This window comes from Heptranchias perlo, chromosome 6 (genome assembly GCF_035084215.1).
Source record: "Heptranchias perlo isolate sHepPer1 chromosome 6, sHepPer1.hap1, whole genome shotgun sequence".
NCBI classification, from domain to species: domain Eukaryota; kingdom Metazoa; phylum Chordata; class Chondrichthyes; order Hexanchiformes; family Hexanchidae; genus Heptranchias; species Heptranchias perlo.
Genome location: NC_090330.1, coordinates 26926050 through 26952854, shown reverse-complemented (window position 1 = coordinate 26952854; position 26805 = coordinate 26926050). Strand labels below are relative to the sequence as shown.

Below are 26805 nucleotides of genomic sequence, written 5' to 3'. Positions count from 1 at the left end.
GCCCCCCAAGTGCCCCCTCCAAATCCCAGCCCCCCAAGTGCCCCCTCCAAATCCCAGCCCCCCCAAGTGCCCCCCTCCAAATCCCAGCCCCCCAAGTGCCCCCTCCAAATCCCAGCCCCCCAAGTGCCCCCTCCAAATCCCAGCCCCCCAAGTGCCCCCTCCAAATCCCAGCCCCCCAAGTGCCCCCTCCAAATCCCAGCCCCCCAAGTGCCCCCTCCAAATCCCAGCCCCCCAAGTGCCCCCTCCAAATCCCAGCCCCCCAAGTGCCCCCCTCCAAATCCCAGCCCCCCAAGTGCCCCCTCCAAATCCCAGCCCCCCAAGTGCCCCCTCCAAATCCCAGCCCCCCAAGTGCCCCCTCCAAATCCCAGCCCCCCAAGTGCCCCCTCCAAATCCCAGCCCCCCAAGTGCCCCCTCCAAATCCCAGCCCCCCAAGTGCCCCCTCCAAATCCCAGCCCCCCAAGTGCCCCCTCCAAATCCCAGCCCCCCAAGTGCCCCCTCCAAATCCCAGCCCCCCAAGTGCCCCCTCCAAATCCCAGCCCCCCAAGTGCCCCCTCCAAATCCCAGCCCCCAAGTGCCCCCTCCAAATCCCAGCCCCCCAAGTGCCCCCTCCAAATCCCAGCCCCCAAGTGCCCCCTCCAAATCCCAGCCCCCCAAGTGCCCCCCTCCAAATCCCAGCCCCCCAAGTGCCCCCTCCAAATCCCAGCCCCCCAAGTGCCCCCTCCAAATCCCAGCCCCCCAGTGCCCCCTCCAAATCCCAGCCCCCCAAGTGCCCCCTCCAAATCCCAGCCCCCCAAGTGCCCCCTCCAAATCCCAGGCCCCCCAAGTGCCCCCTCCAAATCCCAGCCCCCCAAGTGCCCCCTCCAAATCCCAGCCCCCCAAGTGCCCCCCTCCAAATCCCAGCCCCCCAAGTGCCCCCTCCAAATCCCAGCCCCCCAAGTGCCCCCTCCAAATCCCAGCCCCCCAAGTGCCCCCTCCAAATCCCAGCCCCCCAAGTGCCCCCTCCAAATCCCAGCCCCCCAAGTGCCCCCTCCAAATCCCAGCCCCCCAAGTGCCCCCTCCAAATCCCAGCCCCCCAAGTGCCCCCTCCAAATCCCAGCCCCCCAAGTGCCCCCTCCAAATCCCAGCCCCCCAAGTGCCCCCTCCAAATCCCAGCCCCCCAAGTGCCCCCTCCAAATCCCAGCCCCCCAAGTGCCCCCTCCAAATCCCAGCCCCCCAAGTGCCCCCTCCAAATCCCAGCCCCCCCAAGTGCCCCCTCCAAATCCCAGCCCCCCAAGTGCCCCCTCCAAATCCCAGCCCCCCAAGTGCCCCCTCCAAATCCCAGCCCCCCAAGTGCCCCCTCCAAATCCCAGCCCCCCAAGTGCCCCCTCCAAATCCCAGCCCCCCCAAGTGCCCCCTCCAAATCCCAGCCCCCCAAGTGCCCCCTCCAAATCCCAGCCCCCCAAGTGCCCCCTCCAAATCCCAGCCCCTCCAAGTGCCCCCTCCAAATCCCAGCCCCCCAAGTGCCCCCTCCAAATCCCAGCCCCCCAAGTGCCCCCTCCAAATCCCAGCCCCCCCAAGTGCCCCCTCCAAATCCCAGCCCCCCAAGTGCCCCTCCAAATCCCAGCCCCCCAAGTGCCCCCTCCAAATCCCAGCCCCCCAAGTGCCCCCTCCAAATCCCGAGCCCCCCAAGTGCCCCCTCCAAATCCCAGCCCCCCAAGTGCCCCTCCAAATCCAGCCCCCCAAGTGCCCCCTCCAAATCCCAGCCCCCCAAGTGCCCCCCTCCAAATCCCAGCCCCCCAAGTGCCCCCCTCCAAATCCCAGCCCCCCAAGTGCCCCCTCCAAATCCCAGCCCCCCAAGTGCCCCCCTCCAAATCCCAGCCCCCCAAGTGCCCCCTCCAAATCCCAGCCCCCCAAGTGCCCCCTCCAAATCCCAGCCCCCCAAGTGCCCCCTCCAAATCCCAGCCCCCCAAGTGCCCCCTCCAAATCCCAGCCCCCCAAGTGCCCCCTAATCCCAGCCCCCCAAGTGCCCCCTCCAAATCCCAGCCCCCCAAGTGCCCCCTCCAAATCCCAGCCCCCCAAGTGCCCCCTCCAAATCCCAGCCCCCCAAGTGCCCCCTCCAAATCCCAGCCCCCCAAGTGCCCCCTCCAAATCCCAGCCCCCCAAGTGCCCCCTCCAAATCCCAGCCCCCCAAGTGCCCCCTCCAAATCCCAGCCCCCCAAGTGCCCCCTCCAAATCCCAGCCCCCCAAGTGCCCCCTCCAAATCCCAGCCCCCCAAGTGCCCCCTCCAAATCCCAGCCCCCCAAGTGCCCCCTCCAAATCCCAGCCCCCCAAGTGCCCCCTCCAAATCCCAGCCCCCCAAGTGCCCCCTCCAAATCCCAGCCCCCCAAGTGCCCCCTCCAAATCCCAGCCCCCCAAGTGCCCCCTCCAAATCCCAGCCCCCCAAGTGCCCCCTCCAAATCCCAGCCCCCCAAGTGCCCCCTCCAAATCCCAGCCCCCCAAGTGCCCCCTCCAAATCCCAGCCCCCCAAGTGCCCCCTCCAAATCCCAGCCCCCCAAGTGCCCCCTCCAAATCCCAGCCCCCCAAGTGCCCCCTCCAAATCCCAGCCCCCCAAGTGCCCCCTCCAAATCCCAGCCCCCCAAGTGCCCCCTCCAAATCCCAGCCCCCCAAGTGCCCCCTCCAAATCCCAGCCCCCCAAGTGCCCCCTCCAAATCCCAGCCCCCCAAGTGCCCCCTCCAAATCCCAGCCCCCCAAGTGCCCCCTCCAAATCCCAGCCCCCCAAGTGCCCCCTCCAAATCCCAGCCCCCCAAGTGCCCCCTCCAAATCCCAGCCCCCCAAGTGCCCCCTCCAAATCCCAGCCCCCCAAGTGCCCCCTCCAAATCCCAGCCCCCCAAGTGCCCCCTCCAAATCCCAGCCCCCCAAGTGCCCCCTCCAAATCCCAGCCCCCCAAGTGCCCCCTCCAAATCCCAGCCCCCCAAGTGCCCCCTCCAAATCCCAGCCCCCCAAGTGCCCCCTCCAAATCCCAGCCCCCCAAGTGCCCCCTCCAAATCCCAGCCCCCCAAGTGCCCCCTCCAAATCCCAGCCCCCCAAGTGCCCCCTCCAAATCCCAGCCCCCCAAGTGCCCCCTCCAAATCCCAGCCCCCCAAGTGCCCCCTCCAAATCCCAGCCCCCCAAGTGCCCCCTCCAAATCCCAGCCCCCCAAGTGCCCCCTCCAAATCCCAGCCCCCCAAGTGCCCCCTCCAAATCCCAGCCCCCCAAGTGCCCCCTCCAAATCCCAGCCCCCCAAGTGCCCCCTCCAAATCCCAGCCCCCCAAGTGCCCCCTCCAAATCCCAGCCCCCCAAGTGCCCCCTCCAAATCCCAGCCCCCCAAGTGCCCCCTCCAAATCCCAGCCCCCCAAGTGCCCCCTCCAAATCCCAGCCCCCCAAGTGCCCCCTCCAAATCCCAGCCCCCCAAGTGCCCCCTCCAAATCCCAGCCCCCCAAGTGCCCCCTCCAAATCCCAGCCCCCCAAGTGCCCCCTCCAAATCCCAGCCCCCCAAGTGCCCCCTCCAAATCCCAGCCCCCCAAGTGCCCCCTCCAAATCCCAGCCCCCCAAGTGCCCCCTCCAAATCCCAGCCCCCCAAGTGCCCCCTCCAAATCCCAGCCCCCCAAGTGCCCCCTCCAAATCCCAGCCCCCCAAGTGCCCCCTCCAAATCCCAGCCCCCCAAGTGCCCCCTCCAAATCCCAGCCCCCCAAGTGCCCCCTCCAAATCCCAGCCCCCCAAGTGCCCCCTCCAAATCCCAGCCCCCCAAGTGCCCCCTCCAAATCCCAGCCCCCCAAGTGCCCCCTCCAAATCCCAGCCCCCCAAGTGCCCCCTCCAAATCCCAGCCCCCCAAGTGCCCCCTCCAAATCCCAGCCCCCCAAGTGCCCCCTCCAAATCCCAGCCCCCCAAGTGCCCCCTCCAAATCCCAGCCCCCCAAGTGCCCCCTCCAAATCCCAGCCCCCCAAGTGCCCCCTCCAAATCCCAGCCCCCCAAGTGCCCCCTCCAAATCCCAGCCCCCCAAGTGCCCCCTCCAAATCCCAGCCCCCCAAGTGCCCCCTCCAAATCCCAGCCCCCCAAGTGCCCCCTCCAAATCCCAGCCCCCCAAGTGCCCCCTCCAAATCCCAGCCCCCCCAAGTGCCCCCTCCAAATCCCAGCCCCCCAAGTGCCCCCTCCAAATCCCAGCCCCCCCAAGTGCCCCCTCCAAATCCCAGCCCCCCCAAGTGCCCCCTCCAAATCCCAGCCCCCCCAAGTGCCCCCTCCAAATCCCAGCCCCCCCAAGTGCCCCCTCCAAATCCCAGCCCCCCCAAGTGCCCCCTCCAAATCCCAGCCCCCCCAAGTGCCCCCTCCAAATCCCAGCCCCCCCAAGTGCCCCCTCCAAATCCCAGCCCCCCCAAGTGCCCCCTCCAAATCCCAGCCCCCCCAAGTGCCCCCTCCAAATCCCAGCCCCCCCAAGTGCCCCCTCCAAATCCCAGCCCCCCCAAGTGCCCCCTCCAAATCCCAGCCCCCCCAAGTGCCCCCTCCAAATCCCAGCCCCCCCAAGTGCCCCCTCCAAATCCCAGCCCCCCCAAGTGCCCCCTCCAAATCCCAGCCCCCCCAAGTGCCCCCTCCAAATCCCAGCCCCCCCAAGTGCCCCCTCCAAATCCCAGCCCCCCCAAGTGCCCCCTCCAAATCCCAGCCCCCCCAAGTGCCCCCTCCAAATCCCAGCCCCCCCAAGTGCCCCCTCCAAATCCCAGCCCCCCCAAGTGCCCCCTCCAAATCCCAGCCCCCCCAAGTGCCCCCTCCAAATCCCAGCCCCCCCAAGTGCCCCCTCCAAATCCCAGCCCCCCCAAGTGCCCCCTCCAAATCCCAGCCCCCCCAAGTGCCCCCTCCAAATCCCACCACCCCAATTGCCGCCTCCAAATCCCACCCACCCAATTGCCCCCCTCCAAATCCCACCACCCCCCAATTCCCCCCACCCCCACTCCCCCAATTGTCCCCTAACCCCGCACCCAACCCCACAATTCCCCCCCCACTCCCCCAATTCCCCTCCGCCCCCACCCCCACATAATTCCTGCCCACCCACGCCCCTTCCCCTCCTACCCCCCCACCCCCACAATTCTCCCCAACCCAAATTGCCCCCCACCCCCACCCCCACACCCACCCCCCCAATTCCCCCACCACCTATTCCCCCACCCCCCAACTCCCACTCCCCCAACCAATTCCCCCCCACCCCCTCAACTCCCCCCCCCCACCCCCAAACTCCCCCCACCCTCACCCCCCTACACCCCCCACACTCCCCTCCCACCCCCCACACTCCCCTCCCACCCCCCACACTCCCCTCCCACCCCCCACACTCCCCTCCCACCCCCCACACTCCCCTCCCACCCCCCACACTCCCCTCCCACCCCCACACTCCCCTCCCACCCCCCACACTCCCCTCCCACCCCCCACACTCCCCTCCCACCCCCCACACTCCCCTCCCACCCCCCACACTCCCCTCCCACCCCCCACACTCCCCTCCCACCCCCCACACTCCCCTCCCACCCCCCACACTCCCCTCCCACCCCTCCCACTCCCCTCCCACCCTCCCCCAAACTCTGCCCACCCCCCAAACTCACCCCACCCCACCCCCAAACTCTCCCCACAACTCCCCCCACCCTCACAACTCCCCCACTCCTACATCTCCCCCCACCCTTACAATTCCCCCTGCATTCCCCCTCCCCCCTCAATTCCCCCACCCTCCCCAATTCCCCCCTCAATTCCTCCACCCTCCCCAATTCCCCCCCTCAATTCCCCCACCCTCCCCAATTCCCTCCTCAATTCCCCCACCCTCCTCAATTCCCCCACCCTCCCCAATTCCCCCCCTCAATTCTGAAAGTTGAATCTGCATTATTAGGTGCCAGAACTGAATAGACAGGAATTGAAGGATGCATTGAAACGCCAATTCAAACTGCTCTGAAAAGCTGTTTTTTAAAAAAAATAGAACATAGCCAAAGCATACCTTTAGCACAGTTTCAAGACTTTTTAGAGAACAGCCTTACTTGGAATATGTGTAATCTTTAAAAGATGTGTTTGGAGGAATTTTGGGCTGCTTTTATTTGTGTATTGGGGTAACTAGTTTTGAAGATTTTACACTAACAATTGGTGGTTTGTGTATTTCAAGTTTATGTATATGTTAGAATAATTGTTCTAATACATGATTTTTTTTGATGTTTAAGGACTAACATTAAAGGGTGTGTGGACTGCTACAGCTCAATAATTATATATTTATAGGTGGTTTGTACTAGCATTAGCTCTTTTTCTTGCAAGTAAGAAATATGTAAGCTGTTAAAGCAAATTACTACTGAGGGAGTGCTGCTGGAGGTGACATCTTTCAAATGAGACGTTAAGCTGAAGCCCTGTCTGCCCTCTCAGGTGGATGTAAAAGATCCCATGGCACTATTTCAAAGAAAACAGAGGAGTTCTCCCCAGTGTTCTCGCCAATACATATCCCTCAACCAACATCACTAAAAAGCAGATTATCTGGTCATTGTTGTTTGTGGGACCTTGCTGTGCGCAAATTGGCTGCCGTCTTTCCTACATTACAACAGTGACTACACTTCAAAAGTACTTAATTGGCTGTAAAGTGCTTTGGGATATCTTGAGGTCATGAAAGACGCTCTATAAATGGAGGGAGGGGGAGAGGAGGAGGGGAGGGAGGGGGAAAAGGGGGGAGATCAAGGGGGAGACCGGAGAGGGGGTGGGAGGGGGAGGGGGTGGGAAGGGGGGCAGAGGGAGAATGGAGAGGGTGAGGGGGTGAGGGGGGAGACTGGAGAGGGGGTGGGCGAGGGGGGAGACCAGAGAGGGGGGAGATGGAGGGGCGGTGAGGGACATCGGTAGGGGGTGGGGGAGAGGGACATCGGAGAGGGAGACGTTGGGGGCTGGGAGGGACATTGGAGAGGGAAACATCGGAGCAGGGTAGAAAGCTAGGTTTATTTTGTTTTTTAACTTTGTGCAATGGTTTTTTATTTAATTTATTTTGTTTATTTTTGCCTGATCTGGCCTGGTTTCACCAGGCGTGAATCGGAAGCCGTGGGAAAACCGCCCAGGTTAGTTTAAAAAATCGTTTTAACTATTTACTACATCAGAAATAAAGTACCTTAAGTACCTCAATGAGGTACATTTGGTTCTTTAACTATTATCCCGCCGGCTTTAATTGCCGGTGGGACTTCCGGATTCGTGAAGCACCTGCACACACAGGCGCGTCTGTGGGGAACCCGGAAGTCGGCTGGTTGGAGCCAGCTTCCGAACCCATTCGGGATTTTCGCCACTTTCGCAGCCCCCAACGCACCCAAAGAGTCTGTAAAGGGATATAGACAGGTTAAGTGAGTGGGCAAGAAGGTGGCAGATGGAGTATAATGTGGGAAAATGGGAGGTTATTTTCTTAGGTAGGAAGAATAGAAAAACAGAATATTTTTTAAATGGTGAGAAACTATTAAATGTTGGTGTTCAGAGAGACTTGGGTGCCCTCGTACAAGAAACACAAATTATTAGCATGCAGGTACAGCAAGCAGTTAGGAAAGCAAATGGCATGTTGGCCTTTATTGCAAGGGGGTTGGAGTACAAGAGTAAGGAAGTCTTACTACAAATGTACAGGGATTTGGTGAAACCTCACCTGGAGTACTGTGCACAGTTTTGGTCTCCTTATTTAAGGAAGGATATATTTGCCTTAGAGGTGGTACAACAAAGGTTCACTAGATTAATTCCTGGGATGAGAGGATTGTCCTATGAGGAGAGGCTAAGTAGAATGGGCCTATACTCTCTGGAGTTTAGAAGAATGAGAGGCGATCTCATTGAAACATATAAGACTATGAGGGGGCTTGGCAGGGTAGATGCTGAGAGGTTGTTTCCCATGGCTGGAGAGTCTAGAACTAGAGAGGGCATAGTCACAGGATAAGGGGTCGGCCATTTAAGACTGAGATGAGGAGGAATTTCTTCACTCAAAGAGTTGTGAATCTTTGGAATTCTCTACCCCAGAGGACTGTGGATGCTGAGTCATTGAATATATTCAAGGCTAAGATAGATAGATTTTTGGACTCTAGGGGAATCAAAGGATCTGGGGATCGGGTGGGAAAGTGGAGTTGAGGTCGAAGATCAGCCATGATCTGATTGAATGGCGGAGCAGGCTCGAGGGGCCATATGGCCTACTCCTGCTCCTATTTCTTACATTCTTATGTTGCTCAGTTTAGTGAAAATTTAGTGCTATCTGCACAGCAGGTAGTGAAGAGATCACATATTCTGTGGCCTTTTCTTCCATAATTTCATGAAGTGGGCGGGTACGGACAGAATGCTTAATGTTTAAAGATGTGCCTCACACTTTTTGCATACAGTTGGCTGATTTCACAGCAGTCTAACCAAATAAGTTATTTTGAAAGCTTTTCCAAATGGAGCTGCACAACTCCAGTTAGATGGCTTTTGAACTGAAATAAAAATTGTATGTTCAACAACATTACTTAGACAAAAATCTGTGGGTGTGACACTTCTAACAACATTCAGGGAAAATGAAAAGAATGGGAAAGACTTTGGGGGTTTCAATCCGTGAAAATCACTTGAGTGCACAAATTGATCCTTCCTTGCTGGGCTTGTTTACTTAAATGACATTTTGTCTTACTTTTAGTCTAGTGCATTTAAGAATCAGTTAATGCTTTTGCTTTGATAAACAGTGTACTGCTGTCCGTCACTATTCTAGTAAATGTAATAATGTGCTGTATTTTTGTAAGCACAGCAAAATGCATCTACCCTAAAAGCTGTTTTTGTTGCTTTAGTGCTGGGTTCCAACATTGCCTCAGGAACTGCAAAGGAACATGGCACATTGTCACAGGTATGACCTCATTTCTAGATATGCAATAGTAATAAAGGATCAATATAACTAAAGGATGGCTTTTTTACATAGAATTTACAGCACAGAATCAGGCCATTTGGCCCAGCTGGTCTGTACTGGTGTTTATGCTCCAAACGAGCATCTCCCACCATTCTTCATCCAACTCAATCTGCATATCCTATTCCTTTCTCCCTCATGTACTTGTCTAGCTTCCCCTTAAAGGTATCTATGCTATTCACCTCAACTACTCCATGTGGCAGTAAGTTCCACATTCTAACCACTCTCTGGGTAAAGAAGTTCCTCCTGAATTTCCTATTGGATTTATTGGTTACTATCTTATATTTATGGCCCCTAGTTTTGGACTCCTGCACAAATGGAAACATTTTCTCTACATCTACCCTATCAACCCCTTTCATAATCTTGAAGACCTCTATCAGGTCACCCCTCAGTCTTCTCTTTTATAGAGAAAAGAGCCTCAGCCTGTTCAGTCTTTCCTGATGGGTATAACCTTTCTTGTAAATCTTTTTTGCACCTTCTCCAGTGCCTCTATATCATTTTTATAATTTGGAGACTAGAACTGTGCACAGTCTAACCAAGGTTCTATACAAGTTTAACATAACTTCCCTGCTTTTCAATTCAGTTCCTCCAGAAACAAACCTGTGCTTTGTTAGCATTTTTATGGTCTTGTTAACTAGCGTTGCTACTTTTAATCATTTGTGAATGTGTACAACTAGATCCCTTTTCCCTCTACCCCATTTAGACTCTTATTTTCTAAGCAGTATGTGGCCTCCTTATTCTTCCTACCAAAATGCACCACCTCACACTTATCTCTATTGAAATTCATTTGCCATTTACATGCCCATTCTGCAAGTTTCTTAAAGTCTTCTTGTATTTTGTCACTTACTCTTAGAAACTAAATAATTGTGAACATTTTGCTTACATACTTAAGTTTGTATAATTTTCAGTCTATTTGTAAGCTTTCTTCTTTTGCACTTTTTTTTTTAAGTGCAGTATAGGTCTAAAGATGTTGTGATTCTGTATTGTATTATTCCCAGTTCTCTCTCAGATTGAATTTAGCCCAGACAAATGGGAAGGTGATCTAGTGTCTCTTAACAGTTGCTAGCGATCTTAAGTGAAATATGTTGGATATTAGCATTTAAGTGAACTGAACATAAATTCTCAAAACAGCCTTCAAATTTGTCATTAATAGTGTCAGTCTTCCTCAGAGAAGTTGTAAAGGTGATGTGAAAATTTGAATACCTTTAGGGGTGTAAAGGGTGCTATTTTAAGATTTAGGAGAATGCTGTATTATTTTTGGCATTAGAAGTAATCTTGGGGGGAAAATGCACATTTGCTTCTACCTTTAACATTGTTGACCTAATTACTCCATTGAAACATAAAGGTAAATGGGAAAAACATAGAATCATAGAAAGGTTACAGCACAGAAGGAGGCCATTGGCCCATCGAGTCCGTGCTGGCTCTTTGTAAGAGCAATCCAGCTAGTCCCACTCCCCTGCCCTATCCCCGTAGCCATGCAAATTTTTTCCTTTCAAGTACTTATCCAGTTCCCTTTTGAAGGCTATTATTGAATCTGCCTCCACCACCCCCTTGGGCAGTGCATTCCCGACCCTAACCACTCGTTGTGTAAAAAAGTTTTTCCTCATGTCACCTTTGGTCCTTTTGCCAATCACCGTAAATCTATGTCCTCTGGTTCTTGACCCTTCTGCCAATGGGAACAGTTTCTCTCTATCTACTCTGTCTAGACCCTTCATGAATACCTCTATCAAATCTCCTCGCAACCGTCCCTGTTCCAAGGAGAACAGCCCCAGCTTTTCCAGTCTATCCACATAACTAAAGTCCCTCATCCCTGGAATCATTCTAGTAAATCTCTTATTCACCCTCTCTAAGGCCTTCACATCTTTCCTAAAGTGCGGTGCCCAGAATTGGACACAATACTCCAGTTGTGGCCGAACCAGTGTTTTATAAATGTTCATCATGACTTCAATACTTTTGTACTCTATGCCTCTATTTGTTGTAGAACTTGTATAAAATGTGTACACTTGTGTTAGCTTTCAGTATTAGTATATAAAATCTATTTCTGCAGATTTTATCAGATAGCAACGAACCGCAGAAGACATCTATGGGTAAGTTATTGAACAAAGCTCCTCTAATGGGGACTTTCCTTTTCTCAGAAGCAGTTTTTCCTGATGTTTAATTCGAGCTTCCTGAATCTTTGATTTGGAGTAGAAAAAAATAACTTCTTTCCCCTTCCAATTCCCTAGTTTTCTCTCCTCCTCTTCTGAAGACGGTGATTTAACCTGTGGATCAATGGATGCCAGCCACCTTGCTTAAGTGGCCAACTGTGGGGGCCATTGTAACTGAGGCTCATTGTGTTCTACATCAAAGAGCTACACTTCCAGCAAGTATTGCTGGATGGATCATATGATTCTATGTTGCTGTCACATTCTGTCTTCCACATTGTTATCCCTTCTCCCACGGTTATCAAGAATGGTATTGTAGTTTGACAGGAGGCTACATGAAGTTAAGATGCTCAAGAAGGGAGAATTGAGAAAGAGGATCAGCAGTTATGTATGCTATCAGAGATACTATTGTATCAGACTGAAATTGAACAGTGCAAAATAGAGGAAGAGTGCAGTAAAGTTGCCGTGAAAGATGCATTTGTCGTGAGGAACTGTGGATACCTGCTTATAATGCCAATCTGGACAACATAGTTTTGTGGATTACGCAGTAGCAAGAAAGGGACTAATCTGATTAGGAGAAAGCACTAGAGCTCTGCAAAGTGTATAATTTATGTCCAGAGTTGACAACCAGCTCAAGATGGCTGGATAAATGGGGGATTAAAAAATCACCACAGAAAATGCTGGAAATACATAGCCAGCTTCTGCAAAGAGAAATAACAAGTTATTTTCTCATCAGAACTGAAAAGCTAAGCAAGTAAAGAAAGAAAGAACGTGCAATTATATAGGGCCTGTCATGACCTCAGGACGTCCCAAAGTGCTTTATAGCCGATGAAGTACTGTTGTAATGTAGGGAAATGCGGCAGTCAATTGTCCCATAAACAACAATGAGATAAATGACCAGATAATCCGTTTTAGGGATGTTGGCCAGGACACAGGGAGAACTCCCCTGCTCTTCTTCAAATTATGCCATGGGATCTTTTACATCCACCTGAGAAGGCAGACAGAACCTCGGTTTAGTGTCTCATCTGAAAGACGGCACCTCCTACAGTGTAGCACTCCCTTAGTACTGCACTTTAGAAAGGTTGGGGGAGAAAAAGGGTAGGCAAAGTAACACACCCTGGGCATGGAGAGGGCATTAATGGGTTCAAAGACCTGCCAACTGCTAAGTAGGAAATTATTAGATGATACAAAAAATCTTCAGTGAGGAAATAGAAAGATGTTAAAATAACAAAAGAATGTGCAAGTAGTTAAGATGATGAAAAAACTTGGGAGAGACCCACACAAACAAAAACGTAAAAGGGGAAATTGGAGAAAAAAACTGCAGGGGTCTAAAGTGAAAGCAGAAAAAGTTAGCAAAGTATAAGAACATAGGAACAGGAGGAGGCCATTCAGCTCCTCGAGCCCGCTCCGCCATTTGATAAGATCATGGCTGATCTGTGATCTAACTCCATATACCTGCCTTTGGCCCATATCCCTTAATACCTTTGGTTGCCAAAAAGCTATCTATCTCAGATTTAAAATTAGCAATTGAGCTAGCATCAATTGCCGTTTGTGGAAGAGAGTTCCAAACTTCTACCACCCTTTGTGAATAGAAGTGTTTTCTAATCTCACTCCTGAAAGGTCTGGCTCTAATTTTTAGACTGTGCCCCCTACTCCTAGAATCCCCAACCAGTGGAAATAGTTTCTCTCTATCCACCCTATCAGTTCCCCTTAATATCTTATAAACTTCGATCAGATCACCCTTAACCTTCCAAACTCTAGAGAATACAACCCCAATTTGTGTAATCTCTCTTCGTAACTTAACCCTAGAAGTCCGGGTATCATTCTAGTAAACCTACGCTGCACTCCTTCCAAGGCCAATATGTCTTTCCTAAGGTGTGGTGCCCAGAACTGCTCACAGTACTCCAGGTGTGGTCTAACCAGGGTTTTGTATAGCTGCAGCATAACCTCTGCCCCCTTGTACTCTAGTCCTCTAGATATAAAGGCTAGCATTCCATTAGCCTTATTGATTATTTTCTGCACCTGTTCATGACACTTCAATGATCTATGTACCTGAACCCCTAAGTCCCTTTGGACATCCACTGTTTTTAACTTTTTACCATTTAGAAAGTACCCTGTTCTATCCTTTTTTGGTCCAAAGTGGATGACCTCACATTTGCCTACATTGAATTCCATCTGCCACAGTTTTGCCCATTCACCTAATCTATCAATATCCCTTTGTAATTTTATGTTTTCATCTACACTGCTTACAATGCCACCAATCTTTGTGTCATCGGCAAACTTAGATATGAGACTTTCTAAGCCTTCATCTAAGTCGTTAATAAATATTGTGAATAATTGAGGCCCCAAGACAGATCCCTGCGGGACTCCTCTAGTCACATCCTGCCAATGTGAGTACCTACCCATTATCCCTACTCTCTGTCGCCTTTTGCTCAGCCAACCTCCTAACCAAGTCCGTACTTTTCCCTCGATTCCATGGGCTTCTATCGTAGCTAACAGTCTCTTATATGGAACTTTATCAAATGCCTTCTGGAAGTCCATATAAATAACATCCATTGACATTCCCCTGTCCACTACTTTAGTCACCTCTTCAAAAATTCAATCAGATTTGTCAGGCACGACCTACCTTTCACAAATCCATGCTGGCTCTGATTAACTGAAAATTTTTGAGGTGTTCAGTCACCCTATCCTTAATTATAGACTCCAGCATTTTCCCCACAACAGATGTTAGGCCAACTCGTCTATAATTCCCTGGTTCCCTTGCTCTCCTTTCTTAAAAAAACGGAGTGACATGTGCAATTTTCCAATCTAGAGGGACGGTTCCTGAATCTAGAGAACTTTGAAAGATTATAGTTAGGGCATCTGCAATGTGCTCACCTACTTCCTTTAAAACCCTGGGATGGAAACCATCTAGTCCTGGGGATCTGTCACTCTTTAGTGCTATTATTTTCTTCATTACTGTTGTTTTACTTATGTTAATTTTATTGAGTCCCTGTCCCCGATTCAATATTAGTTTTCTTGGGATTTCCAGCATGCTATCCTCTTTTTCTACTGTGAATACTGATGCAAAGTAATTATTCAACATGTCCGCCATTTCCCCATTTTCAAAGCACATTGGGTCTGCACATCCTGAAAAGACAAAAGATAGTGCGCAGATTCCTTGACTAGCACTATGTTCTGACAAAGGGTCTACATCTGAAACGCCAAACCCACGCCCGCCTCCGTCCCCAAACCTGGATGGCAACAGATCCATCCAATGTCAGCACTCTCTGCTGTTAGAAAATGGAGGATATAGCTAAAGTCTGAAGTTATCCCGGAAATTGATCGTAAAATAGCGGCGAGGCTAACAGGGCTCACTGTTATTTCAGGGCAAATGGAAGAGCAAGTTCCAGTGAGTGCACAGGCGCAGTCAAACGCGGAAATTGCTCTACCATTTGCCCTGCTCATTTGAAAGCTGCGCGGGGAGGATAGCTTGCTGGCTGAATGAATGGATCTGCACGAACTTGCTGCACTGCCCAGCTGGAAACTAACTAATCTCTCCAGAAAAATGGTGCACTGAGTTATATCGGGTCTAAACTAATTTTAATGGCATGGTAAGTGCCAAACAACTTCTTTGGCACTGAAAATTAACTTTTAAAAATATGGAGTCTCATTCCTTCCTGTTTTAATCATTGTTGGACATTTGAAAAAAAATTAAAATTTTTATTTTTTATTTATTCTTTCAGTCTCTTTTATTTCTGTTTTTTAATCTTACCCTCTCTTTATTTTGCTTTCTCTAACTGATTTTATGGTGAATTTACTAATTTATCTGACACTTCCTGGTTCTTAGCCTGCGCAGCTTGTGAATGATGCTTCACTTCCTGGTTCTGACTGCGGGCTGGTCAAGGATGCTTCAAGCTGATTGGTTGAGGGGAGAGAGAGACATCCTTTCTCCGCTCTCACAGGTCGCAGAAGCCCGGGAAAGATTTGTTGCAGCTCACCATTGAAGTAAGTTGGTGCCCAGAAGCTCGTGAATAGTTTGTGGGTGAGTTTATAACTAACGTGCGGCGGGTGAGGTTCATTCGCTGCTCAGCCCAATTTCTGGGCCAATGTTCAAATTAGAGGGCTGCAGAGTTCTCGGGAGAAAGATGAGATGCTTTTCCTGATGCTTTCATTGAACTTCTTTGGAACAATGTAAGAAACCAAAGATGAAGATGTCAGAGTGGGAATGGGAGGGACAAGTTGTGGTGCACCATAGGGAACTCAGGTTTATACTTGAATACAGAGGTGTCACCTAATCTGCATTTGGTGACAGGGACAGTCCAGAAGACAGCTTGCTAGAGGGTGAGGTCCTCTCCCTGCTCTGCTGAGAAGGACAGAATAGAGGACTTAAGGGATCCAGCTATGAGAAAAAAGCTGTTTGCTTCACACTATCACTTAAACCAGGTGTTGGAAGGCCTATCAAAGTCCTGATGCTATAGGCTGCATAGGTCAACAACAACCTGCCTGGTGAAGCGCAGCCTCTTGATGCACTACTCCTTAGAGATATTAAGAAACTGACACTTGACATAGACCCTGTGGGCTAGGTGTGCCCTTTTATGAGCAGTTCTGCTCATCTGCAGTGTTCTAACAGGTTGACCTGGTGCTCCTCTTAGTCTTTGAGGCTGCTGCTGCAGCTGCTCCTTTTCCACTAACTGTTCCTCCATCCAAAGGAATGAAGCAAAAATAGCATTCATGATAAGCGGAAAGTGTTTAATCAGGGTAAATAAACGAAAAAAATCAGGACAGACCAATCTCCAAGCTCAGTTCTGCCTTGGAAATCAACTAATCACAATAGCACACAGATTCTAATTATCTGAGCACCTGCAGGTGAGTGCCCCTTTAAATACTGCTTCCAGTCATGTCAGTTTCTGAGGCCAATCACGAGGTTTTATTCAGCGGGTTGGCTTCTGGGCAGGACATCTGATCCGGCCAGTTATAAATCTCATTTGGGTCCTAATTACATCATAGGACCCCAATTTTCATTTAGTAATGAAGCACCTAGCAGCTCACGATGGGTACGTTTGTCACCACAGGCAGCTCCTGAGTTAAACAAGAACTGGGCAGTAAGTTGATTTTCGCTATTTTAACCACACATCTACCCTGTTCCTGCCGGGTGGGTTGGGTTAAAATCAGAGCCATTACTCGAGTAATGATTGCTTGAGCTGTTGTTCCCAATAACATTCAGTGCTGCATTAGGCTGACAAATCTTGTACGATATCTTAAAAGTCTGTGCAATGCATCTACTATTTTTGGCAGAAAATACCAGTATGGTGATCCGCAGTTATATAGAGGCCCTTTTGAAACATGAGAATGAAATGGTTTAAAATTGAATTTTTAAATTATTATTGACAGGGTCCCTTCCTGGCTCTCATGTTAAGTGATACTGTTAATGGCGCCGTCTCCTCAGGTACTGTTCTCCCCACCCCCCCACCCCCACCCTTTAAATCTGCCGTCATCACTCCCCTCCTCAAAAAATCCACCCTTGACCCCTCTGTCCTTGCAAACTACCACCCCATCTCCAACCTTCCTCTCCTCTCCAAAGTCCTTGAACGTGTTGTTGCCTCCAAATCGGTGCCCATCTTTCCTGCAGCACCATGTTTGAATCCCTCCAATCAGGTTTCTGCCCCTGCTGCAGTACTGGAATGGCCCTTATCAGAGTCACAAATGACATCCTATGTGACTGTGACCATGGTAAACTGTCCCTCCTCATCCTTCTGAACCTGTCTGCAGCCTTTGACACGGTTGCCCACACCATCCTCCTCCAAAGCCTCTCCTCCATCGTCCATCTGGGTGAATCCATTTTCTTTACTGCAACAATTCAAATAAATACCAGCGGCCTAATCATGTTCTGCACAGTAAAACAATTGAATATTTTTCTGGATGACTTTTTAAAGTCCAGTTGCATGTATATCTCATTATAGTCCCTTGTGTCGAGTTATAGTGCTAGCTTTGCTTACCACCACAACCTTAAGCAGAGTGGATTTCCTGGTGATGAATGGAAAAGATGCAGCAAGTAGATAGCTAAGAGGTGCAATATGGCTACAAAGAGGATTACAATGAATAGTTTACATGAGTGCAAAATGACAGGGATGTGAGGAAAATAACTATGTGCCTATTTTGTTTTATGGTTCACCTAGGGAAGCCATCAAAATATTAATATTGAACAATGAAAGATTAGAAATAAACTGGGCATTGAAAATTTACTGAGTTAAACTGATGGTGACCAGGAGTTTTTTTCTTAAGTAAAACTTGAATTCCAGTTACAGTTTATGTGGTGAGGATACTAGATCAGATCCAGAGCAATCGGGGAAAGCCATTTGACATTTTCAGCTCAGTTATATCTGCAACATGGCTAAAGGTGGCTTGTTCTTTCAGTGTATATATTTGCATTGTTAATTCTAATAATAATGCATCTTATTAAAAACTGAATATAAGTTCCTATGAATGTATGGACCCATACTTTTGTGAAAATGCTACAGATACAGACAAAAATAAGACTGACTTTCTTTATTTGCTTTGATATGCCGAATGGCTTTTTCTGGTTCTTGAATTTTTCTTATTTTTTTTATCAAAGTCTCCTCTCTCTACCAGCTGTAGAAGTACAAAGTGAATAACTTTGGACAGTCTTAAACAATAATATAGCCTCCATTTTAACCATAGCTATTTTAAAATCATAAAATAAAAACAAAAACTCCTGTTCTCATCACAGTCTCACCCTCTTAACCACCACCTTTCTGGACTGTAGAGTTCAAACTTTTCTAATTTTTCCTCCTAGATCATCCACTTAATGCTGAAATTGTTCATGTTACTTTTCTCTGCAACCTCCTCAATGCACATCTATACCTTTTTGAAGCATAGCAGCAACAATTGTACGCAGTACTCTCAAATGTGGTCTGATAAGTTAATTATAAAACCCCTGCATGACTTCTGTGGACTCGTATTCCATTGTTCCGGCTACATATCATAACATTCTATTTGCTTTATTAATTATTGCTTCATAAGTCTGTCTCTACTATTTCTCCCCAAATAATTTTACTTTATTTTTGAGTTATACAAAAAGTTACACACTTTTTCAGGTTGTTGTAGAATACAGAGTAACTATGACAGCTTGGCTCAGTTGGTATCAATCTCCCCTTTTGAGTCTGAAGGTTGTGGGCTCAAGCCTCACCATGGAATTGAGCACTTAATCTAGGCTGATACTTCACTTCAAATGAAGTGCTCTTTTTCAGATGAGACATTAAACTAAGGTCCCATCTGCCAGGTAAGGTGGACATAAAAGATCCCGTGACACTATTTGAAGAAGACCAAGAAATTCTTCTGATGTTCTGATCAACATTTCTCCCTCAATCAACACCACTAAAAACAAATTATCTGATTATTCACCCATTGGCTGTTAGTGGGACCTTGCTGTGCACAAAATGGCTGCCCTATTGTCTACGTAACAGTGATTGTGCTTCAAAAGTAATCCATTAGTTGTAAAGCATGTTGGGATGCCCGGAGAACATTAAAATGCTGTATATATGCAAGTTCTTTCTTCCTTTACATGCCGCTCTGTAGGTTAAACAAGACTTGCAGATAAATACTTTTGACATTCTTTGTAACAAAAGTTAGTTTTTTTTTGGTCTAAAATTACTTTGGTAGATGTCACTCTAAAACTCAAGTCATTATGCCAAAGAGATTTAGCAGACAGCTAAAATCTACCTTATGCAATGTTGTAAGGTGTATTGTTATAGTCTCCCTGTCAACCAGCTTTAGCGAGAGTTTGATGCACAATTTTCAAATACAGACTCCAGGATTAATTCAGTTAGTATTTGACTAATATGTCCTTTTTCAATCTGAGAGGCTTATTATCCAAAGCACAGGTTGTCTCCGGTCTACTCACTTCCGGGCGTAAAAGGATGCGTCTGTTTGAATCAAAAGACAATTAGACTTTCTCACTAGAAAACTCTCAAGAAAAGAGTTAGTTGGAACCTCTTGAGAGGTGCTGTGTTGAAGAGTCCACTGAGTTCTTCGGACAGTTGGACATGTCCCATAAGTTAAAGCAACAGTTAAGGAATCTCCTCAGATTTGGCAGTTACCATGAGAGATCCCAGTAAAGAAACTTACAAGAGAAATACCATGTTTATTTTTAAGTCAAGTATAATAGATTAGACTGGTTCTTAGAGTTGCGATCTGTTTGCTATTTTATCATTTTGAGGAGATAGATGAAAAGTATTTGACTGTAAATATATACCCGTTATATCACTTGTTATTTAATAGTCACTTCATATTTTACACTTTAAATGAATTCTTGTGATTCTCTATTGACATTCAAAGATTGGAGAGAATTCTTACGATGGCATAAAAAAAAATCCAATACCATGTAACAACTATCAAATAGAGTTTGTTGTTCATTAACCAGGCGGGTTACTGAAACTTTTTCTAGAATTATAGGCAACGATGGATGCTCCTGAAGGTTTGGAGAGTTGGAATGTGCCCATCAGAGTGGTCGAAATAGGAGAGCTGAAATGATCTAAGATAAAATGGTTTGAATCATAACATTCCTATACAGTTATAGAGTTCTCATACTTGGTGGGGTTACAAGTTGGCAGTGTTAGGTTCATTCTTTGTCAAGAGGTTTGAGTCAAATGAGAAGATTTGAGGAGTAATGTCTTGTTTCAGGCGATAATCAACAATAGTCCAAGCAGTTCTGAAGATTCAGCTTGATTTTCCCTCTTGGGGGAACTTAAACATTGTAGGTCTCTCCTTGACTGGCTGCCAACCTGCAAGAACTGGGAAAATTGCTTGTCAAAGAATTTGGATGGGCAATATCTACATCTGAGAGAGAGGAATGGGAGCATGTTCTTTATAGTGCTTTCTTTCCTCAGCAGTGATATGGGTGGGCTGTTCAATCTGTTCATGTCTGCTGCAAAAGGAAAGAAGTTTTTTTTTGTAAAGAGCTAAGTATTTGAAACCTATCTCTGTCTAGGTGAAGGGGTAAGCTTCCAGGATTTATTTTGGGATGCCCTGGCCAGAGCCATACCATCTGTCTTTGGAGGGTTGAGTTTATAGCCCAAGAGCTAGCCAATATCTTTGATGGACTGAAAAATGCTTGGAAGGAAGTGATGGGTTGGTGATATAATACAGGATGTCCTCTGTGCTCGGTTCCATCAACATGTACCCTGTGGATGCAAGGGTTCGTTCATATGGCTGTAGCTAGGGGTTTATGGACAGAGTGAACAGGAGTTTCTATTTTGAGGAAATATAGCCCTTGGTGCACACTGATCCATTGTCTGAGTGTATCTCCAAAGGCCATCCACTTTTATAAAATTCATTTATGGGATGTGGGCGTCGCTGGCAAGGCCAGCATTTATTGCTCATCCCTAATTGTCCTTGAGAAGGTGTTGGTGAGCCGCCTTCTTGAACCGCTGCAGTCCGTGTGGTGCAGGTTCTCCCACAGTGCTGTTAGGTAGGGAATTCCAGGATTTTGACCCAGTGACGATGAAGGAACGGCGATATATTTCCAAGTTGGGATGGTGTGTGACTTGGAGGGGAATATGCAGGTGGTGTTGTTCCCATGTGCCCGCTGCCCTTGTCCTTCTAGGTGGTAGAGGTTGCGGGATTGGGAGGTTCTGTCGAAGAAGCCTTGGCGAGTTACTGCAGTGCATCCTGTAGATGGTACACACTGCAGCCACGGTACGCCGGTGGTGAAGGGAGCGTATGTTTAGAGTGGTGGGTGGATGGGGTGCCAATCAAGCAGACTGCTTTGTCCTGGATGGTGTTGAGCTTCTTGAGCGTTGTTGGATCTGCACTCATCCAGGCAAGTGGAGAGTATTCCATCACACTCCTGACTTGTGCCTTGTAGATGTTGGAAAGGCTTTGGGGAGTCAGGAGGCGAGTCACTTGCTGCAGAATACCCAGCCTCTGACCTGCTCTTGTAGCCATGGTATTTATGTGGCTGGTCCAGTTAAGTTTCTGGTCAATGGTGACCCTCAGGATGTTGATGGTGGGGGATTCAGCGATGGTAATGCCGTTGAATGTTAAGGGGAGGTAGTTAGACTCCCTCTTGTTGGAGATCGTCATTGCCTGGCACTTGTCTGGCACGAATGTTACTTGCCATTTATCAGCCCAAGCCTGGATGTTGTCCAGGTCTTGCTGCATGCAGGCACGGACTGCTTCATTATCTGAGGGGTTGCGAATGGAACTGAACACTGTGCAATCATCAGCGAACATCCCCATTTCTGACCTTATGATGGAGGGAAGGTCATTGATGAAGCAGCTGAAGATGGTTGGGCCTAATTCACTGCCCTGAGGAACTCCTGCAGCAATGTCCTGGGGCTGAGATGATTGGCCTCCAACAACCACTACCATCTTCCTTTGTGCTAGGTATGACTCCAGCCACTGGAGAGTTTTCCCCCTGATTCCCATTGACTTCAATTTTACACGTGCTCCTTGGTGCCACACTCGGTCAAATGTTGCCTTGATGTCAAGGACAGTCACTCTCACCAAGACCATCCACTTGAGCATGGAGAGTAGGAAGTTTCATTAGCCAGTTGAATATTTTCTTTCAATTCAGGGACAATATCAGGATGTGATTGTATTTGTGCTTTTGCAGTGGTATATCATATTGAACAGTCAACTGGTAGTGCCTGCTGTTAGGCATTTTTATATGAACTGGGCAGACTAGTCTGGGGGGTGCTGAGTCCAGGCTAGAATTTTGGTCATGATCCGGCCCCCTATTTTATAATCACCGTTGAGAGGGATATGAGACTTTAGAATGCCAGTGGCTGGATCCTTACCTTGAATATAGGGTGATTGCAGATGATTTGAGTGACTTTTGGAGAGTAGTCACCTCCAGTATTTGCTGGAGATGCCTCATCAGTAGGCCTATCATTTCAGGTGATAGGCATTTGTAGAATTCTGTAATACTCTCTGAGCCTGGGTTTTGCTGCTCTCAAGTTTTCAACAGATTTTTGAATGTTGAATGTCCTGAATAATCCATAAGGCAGGGGAGTAGAAGGTTTGCTTTGTTCTCTTTTCTATTGTATAGCTTGTACCCCTTGAGCTGTACAAGAAGGTATAGTCAGTGACAAACATTTGTTGATTTTGGTGGAATTATCTGATTTGCAGATTTGTGTAGTTGTACTCTTTGCCTGTTTGGGCAGTATGGCCTAAATTTTAACAATGAGGCAGGACCTCAGTGGGGAGGGCGTCAATAAGTGGGTGGGAAACTCGGAAAAATTTTTCATGCGTGCTCCCGAGCGATCGCGACTCAACTGAAGCCATTTAACTGAATTTCCAGGTTTTGCGTCCCCAGGCTGCCACGTTTAAAGCCCACTATTTAAAGGGCCACTCCAACAATGCATTTTGAAGGAGAAAGGAGGAAAAATGAGTATGGAACAACCTAGAGCAAAGCCTGTACCCAGGTTCTCAGATGCCGCCCTGGAGACACTGCTGGGCGCTGTCAGAAACAGGAGGGAGGTGTTATACCCACTGGACAGGAGGAAGAAACCTGGTTCTGCCATAAAGAAGGCGTGGCTGGAGGTGGCAGAACAGGTAAGCAACAGGAGCACGGGGCCCTGGTGGTGACTACAATGCAGGAAGTGATTTAATCACGTAACCAGGTCAGGAAAAGTGAGTACAGTTACTGATTCACCTGCATTCTGTGATGAACATAACCCCCCCCTTCACACTGCCCTGCGAAGCCTACTCCATCACATCACTCCTCACACCCACTAAAGGCTCAGTGTCAAGTTGCCTTCACTTTCTGTGCACTTCTTTACCTCCCCGATTTGTGCGCCCATCTCTCCCACTCACCCCTACCCTGATGCAATGTGATCAATCTGTCTGATAGTCACTCTCTGATGTATCTGCTTCATTGACATCCGACCCTAAGCAATGCACCCATCAGTTGACCATGTCACCCTCACTCACACGTCTGTACTTTCTCCCCTTGTAGGAGAAGAGAGCGCAAAATGCAGGGGAGAAGGCGAGGACTGGAGTGGAGTCTCCCCAACTAGTGACCCTCAAAGAGGCGGAGGAGGAAGCCTTGGGATAAGCCGTACGGTGGAGTGCCTGGCCGTCGGGGATGCCGAGACTGGCACCTCGCAAACGTCTGGTGACAGAACTTTGACATCCTTCACACACAACATGGATTGATGTTATCAATGATTGATCTGTTGCACACCTCAGTATACTCATCGCAACATTACTTCTGAGATGATTCTTAATATTCTCTTCCAGGGACGTCACAGACTAAAGACGTGGACAAGGGCGATTCCTCAGAGAAGCTCCCTGCCTCTGAGGACACACTTAGTAAGCAATGCACCAGTGCAAATACTCACACCTTGGTGGGTCCTATTAGAGAGGTAGTTGGGTTGTCTTTTGAATCACCACTCACAAGTGAGCACGAGGAGATACTGGTGCAGGGGCAGCGATGGAGAGTCCGTGTCGGTTTGTGCACTCCTCTCCCAGCTCTGCTCAGCTTGGCATAGATGCTGAAAACCGGGGGCCATCCTTGAAAAGGAGAATGATAGAGGTACAGACGCACCTTTGCTATGTACTGGAAGACTTGCCACGTTCAGTCTCTACATTGACGCAGAGGCTGGAGGGGTCCACCTCCAGCATTAGTGGCCTAGTGGCGCAGATATGTGTGAGAATGTCTGCGATGGAGAGAATGGCAGCCTCCATTGAGCTTCAAGCACGGCTCACAAATGAGTCCATTCAGGCCCTGACAACAGCCATGCGGACTCTGGATTCCAACATGTCTGCTGCCTTAAACAGGCAGACTGATACTTTAGCCGTGGCCTTAGAACGCGTCACAGATCTGCTCCAAGCTGTTGTCCAGCAGAGTGGCAGGAGTGATACGGCCGTGGCTCAGGAGAGCGATGATGGTGAAAGGGGACATGGAAATGGGACGCCATTCAAACGCTCCCACGTCTCATCCGTTGCCCCTCCCTCAACCGGAACCCGCAATGCTGCCTCCTCTCCAGATGGCCGAGTTTGCCCCTGCACAGGTGCAAGTGGAGCAGTCTTTGGAGGGGTCCTCACAGGCTTCGAGACCCAGTGGTCGTAGGCCGGAGGCAACTAAGCAGTCCGGGCATGAATCTGAGCGACCTGCCACTACCTCTGCTGCAGGGAATGCACCACATAGAAGCTGTAGGAAGAGGAGGTCGAAGATTTTGTAATCACCAAGGGTATGCACATGGGTGTCTGATAGAATGTCATGTTTTTCATTTATATTGGGTTTTTGTTAAATACACATTAAATGTTATGATTCTCACCACCATTACCACGTCTTGCCCATTCTTGAGTCCCTTTCGTGAAAACACCCTTTCATGTGCTACATCATGAACGGCGAGACTTGATGCCACCCATTGAGCGTCTTTACAATGTGTGTATGTGTAGTTGTATGATAGTTTTGTACAACCTGGGGTGGTGGTGGTGGTCATGGTGGTCGTCACAGGTGGTCTGAGTACTTGACTATAGTTACTTTGCAGACCTCCCTATGAGAATCTATCAAATATGAGTGACTCCCTGGCATAACAAGCAGCCAGGTGAGATGCTGCTTTGCCGATGGCTCACCCATCATCGTCCTCCTCCTCCTCCTCCTCCTGGTCTTCAGTGTTGATGGCAAGTGCGGCTGCTTCTTGAACGCATGGGACCTCATCCACCGGTAAACCTCTCTGTTGAACGATGTTTTGCAGGACACAACACACGACTATTATTCTACACACCCTCGCCAGTGAGTACTGCAGGGCTCCCACAGATCGATCCAGGCACCTGAAGTACATCTTCAGCATTCCTATGGCTTGTTCAGTGACAAACCTGATGGTGATGTGACTGTCATTGTACCGTTGCCATGCCTCGCTGGTGGGGTTTGTCAGAGGTGTCATGAATCACGTCTGCAGGGGCTATCCCTTGTCTCCAAGGAGCCAGCCATTAAGTCTGTTTTGTGCGTGAAAGAGGGCCGGGATGTTGGATTCGTGCAGAATGAAGGAATCATGGCAGCTGCCAGGGAATTTGGCACACACCTGCAGAAACCGATTCCGGTAGTCGTAAACCTGCTGCACATTGATGGAGTGATATCCCTTTCAGTTGATGAACAATCCTGGCTCATGTGGAGGTGCTCAGGTTGCTACGTGTGTGCAATCAATTGCGCCCTGTACCCTTGGGAAGCCAGCGAGAGAGTGGAAACCCACTGTCCTCTCAGTCTGGCTGATGTCGTCGATGGGGAAGTTGACGTAGTCGGATGCCCTGTCAAACAAGCCACCTGTGACCTGTTGTATACACTTATGTACAGACGACTGAGAGATCCTGGCGATGTCACTGGTGGCATCCTGGAAGGATCCAGAGGCGAAGAAATTGAGGGCACTGGTGACTTTAAATGCGACGGGCAATGCGTGGCCACCAGGCCTAGAGCAGTTCTGCATGAAGGAGTGTGCAGATGTCTGTGACCACCTGGTGTCTCAATCTGAGCCTCTGCAGACACTGCTCCTCAGAGAGGTCCAGGAAACTCAGCCTCTGCCTTAGACCCTCTCACGTGGGTAGTGCCTCCTGTGATGTTGGCCCCTCCGTTCTTCCTCTCTCTGCTCTTCTGCAGGTCCTTGTGGCACACTCTGACTTGTGGAGCTGCAACTCACAGGATTACAGGCCGTGCCTGCCATGGATGCTGATGTGCCTCCACCTCAGATGTAGTGCTAAATACATCCATTGCACCCCCCTCCCCCATCCTGATGGTATCAGTTTGAGGGGGTCCAAAATGTAGGTAAATATGTGTGAACACAAGAATTCTGAGTGTAAACAAAGAAATCTCAGTCTAAACACAAAGAACTCCCAGCCAAAGGTTTGGCTGAGAGAACTGATTGCCCTGCTGCAAAAACTCAACTTTTATTCACGTGTGTCAATCGTTGGTTTAAATGTCCAAATGGCTGCCAGCTGCAACTCGCCTCGTTTCCATGGCATGTTTCAGAGGCCTCGGGAGACATGTTCAAGTAGAGTTAAGATCGTTTTTCTGCCTCAATCCACAAAAATTTAATTCAGTTAACTACTTCAACCATCTTAACTGCCCCTTTAAATGTTAAATGACTTCCAGGTTTCTGAAGCGCGTGCGCACCCAGATGCGTCTGCGTGAAACGAGTTATTTGCAGGTTGTAGTTGGGATTCGTTCCCGCTTCAAATTTTTGTAATTTTTACTGCTCCCACTGCCCCCAACCCACCCGTTCTTCCAGGTTAAAATTTAGGCCTACATATGTTAGCATTTTCCTGGGCTTGTTTCCCTGTTCAGAGCATCGTTTATACGCTTGTGGAGGGCAGGTTGTTTAGCTCTCTCGTGGCGTGAATTAGGGCCTACTACTACTGGGGCTGGCACTTGTGTAAGCTAGTGCCAATTCTCCCACTCTTCCCTCCAGATGCACAAGTACAAAATTATCACTGCTCTGGACAAAAAAATCAAAATCATAAACTGAATTAGCAAAAGGATATGGTGTCATTCAGACAGCTATCAGCAAAATCTACAAAGAACAATGGGATTCTGTCTTGAAACAGGTCAAAAGTAGAGATTTCAGAAGTGACCTGAAACATGTGTGCATTTCTAAACTCGTAGACATTGGAGCAGAACTTCTTGAATGGTTCAAGGCAGCTTACATTAAAAATCTCCCTGTAATTTCAGAACAAATTTTATTGGAAAAAGTCGTCAAAATAGCAGAAGAAATCGGGCTTAGTGATCTCTCCTGAAAATCAACTTGGGATGGATCAAGAGATGAAAAA

The 26805-nt window shown here is 48.8% G+C and overlaps 1 protein-coding gene across 4 annotated transcripts in view; it reads left to right on the top strand.

Annotated features, from left to right (window-relative positions):
* b3glcta (beta 3-glucosyltransferase a) overlaps window positions 1–26805 on the top strand; it is a 251537-nt gene that overhangs the window by 26647 nt on the left and 198085 nt on the right. For 3 of the 4 annotated variants that reach the window (XM_067985969.1, XM_067985971.1, XM_067985970.1), the window contains 2 exons: window positions 8781–8836; window positions 10941–10980. The exons of the other annotated variant lie outside the window; for it this stretch is intronic. In XM_067985969.1, the coding sequence (XP_067842070.1) occupies window positions 8781–8836; window positions 10941–10980 (96 nt within the window). The remainder of the gene's footprint in view (window positions 1–8780; window positions 8837–10940; window positions 10981–26805) is intronic. 4 annotated transcript variants of the gene reach the window in all.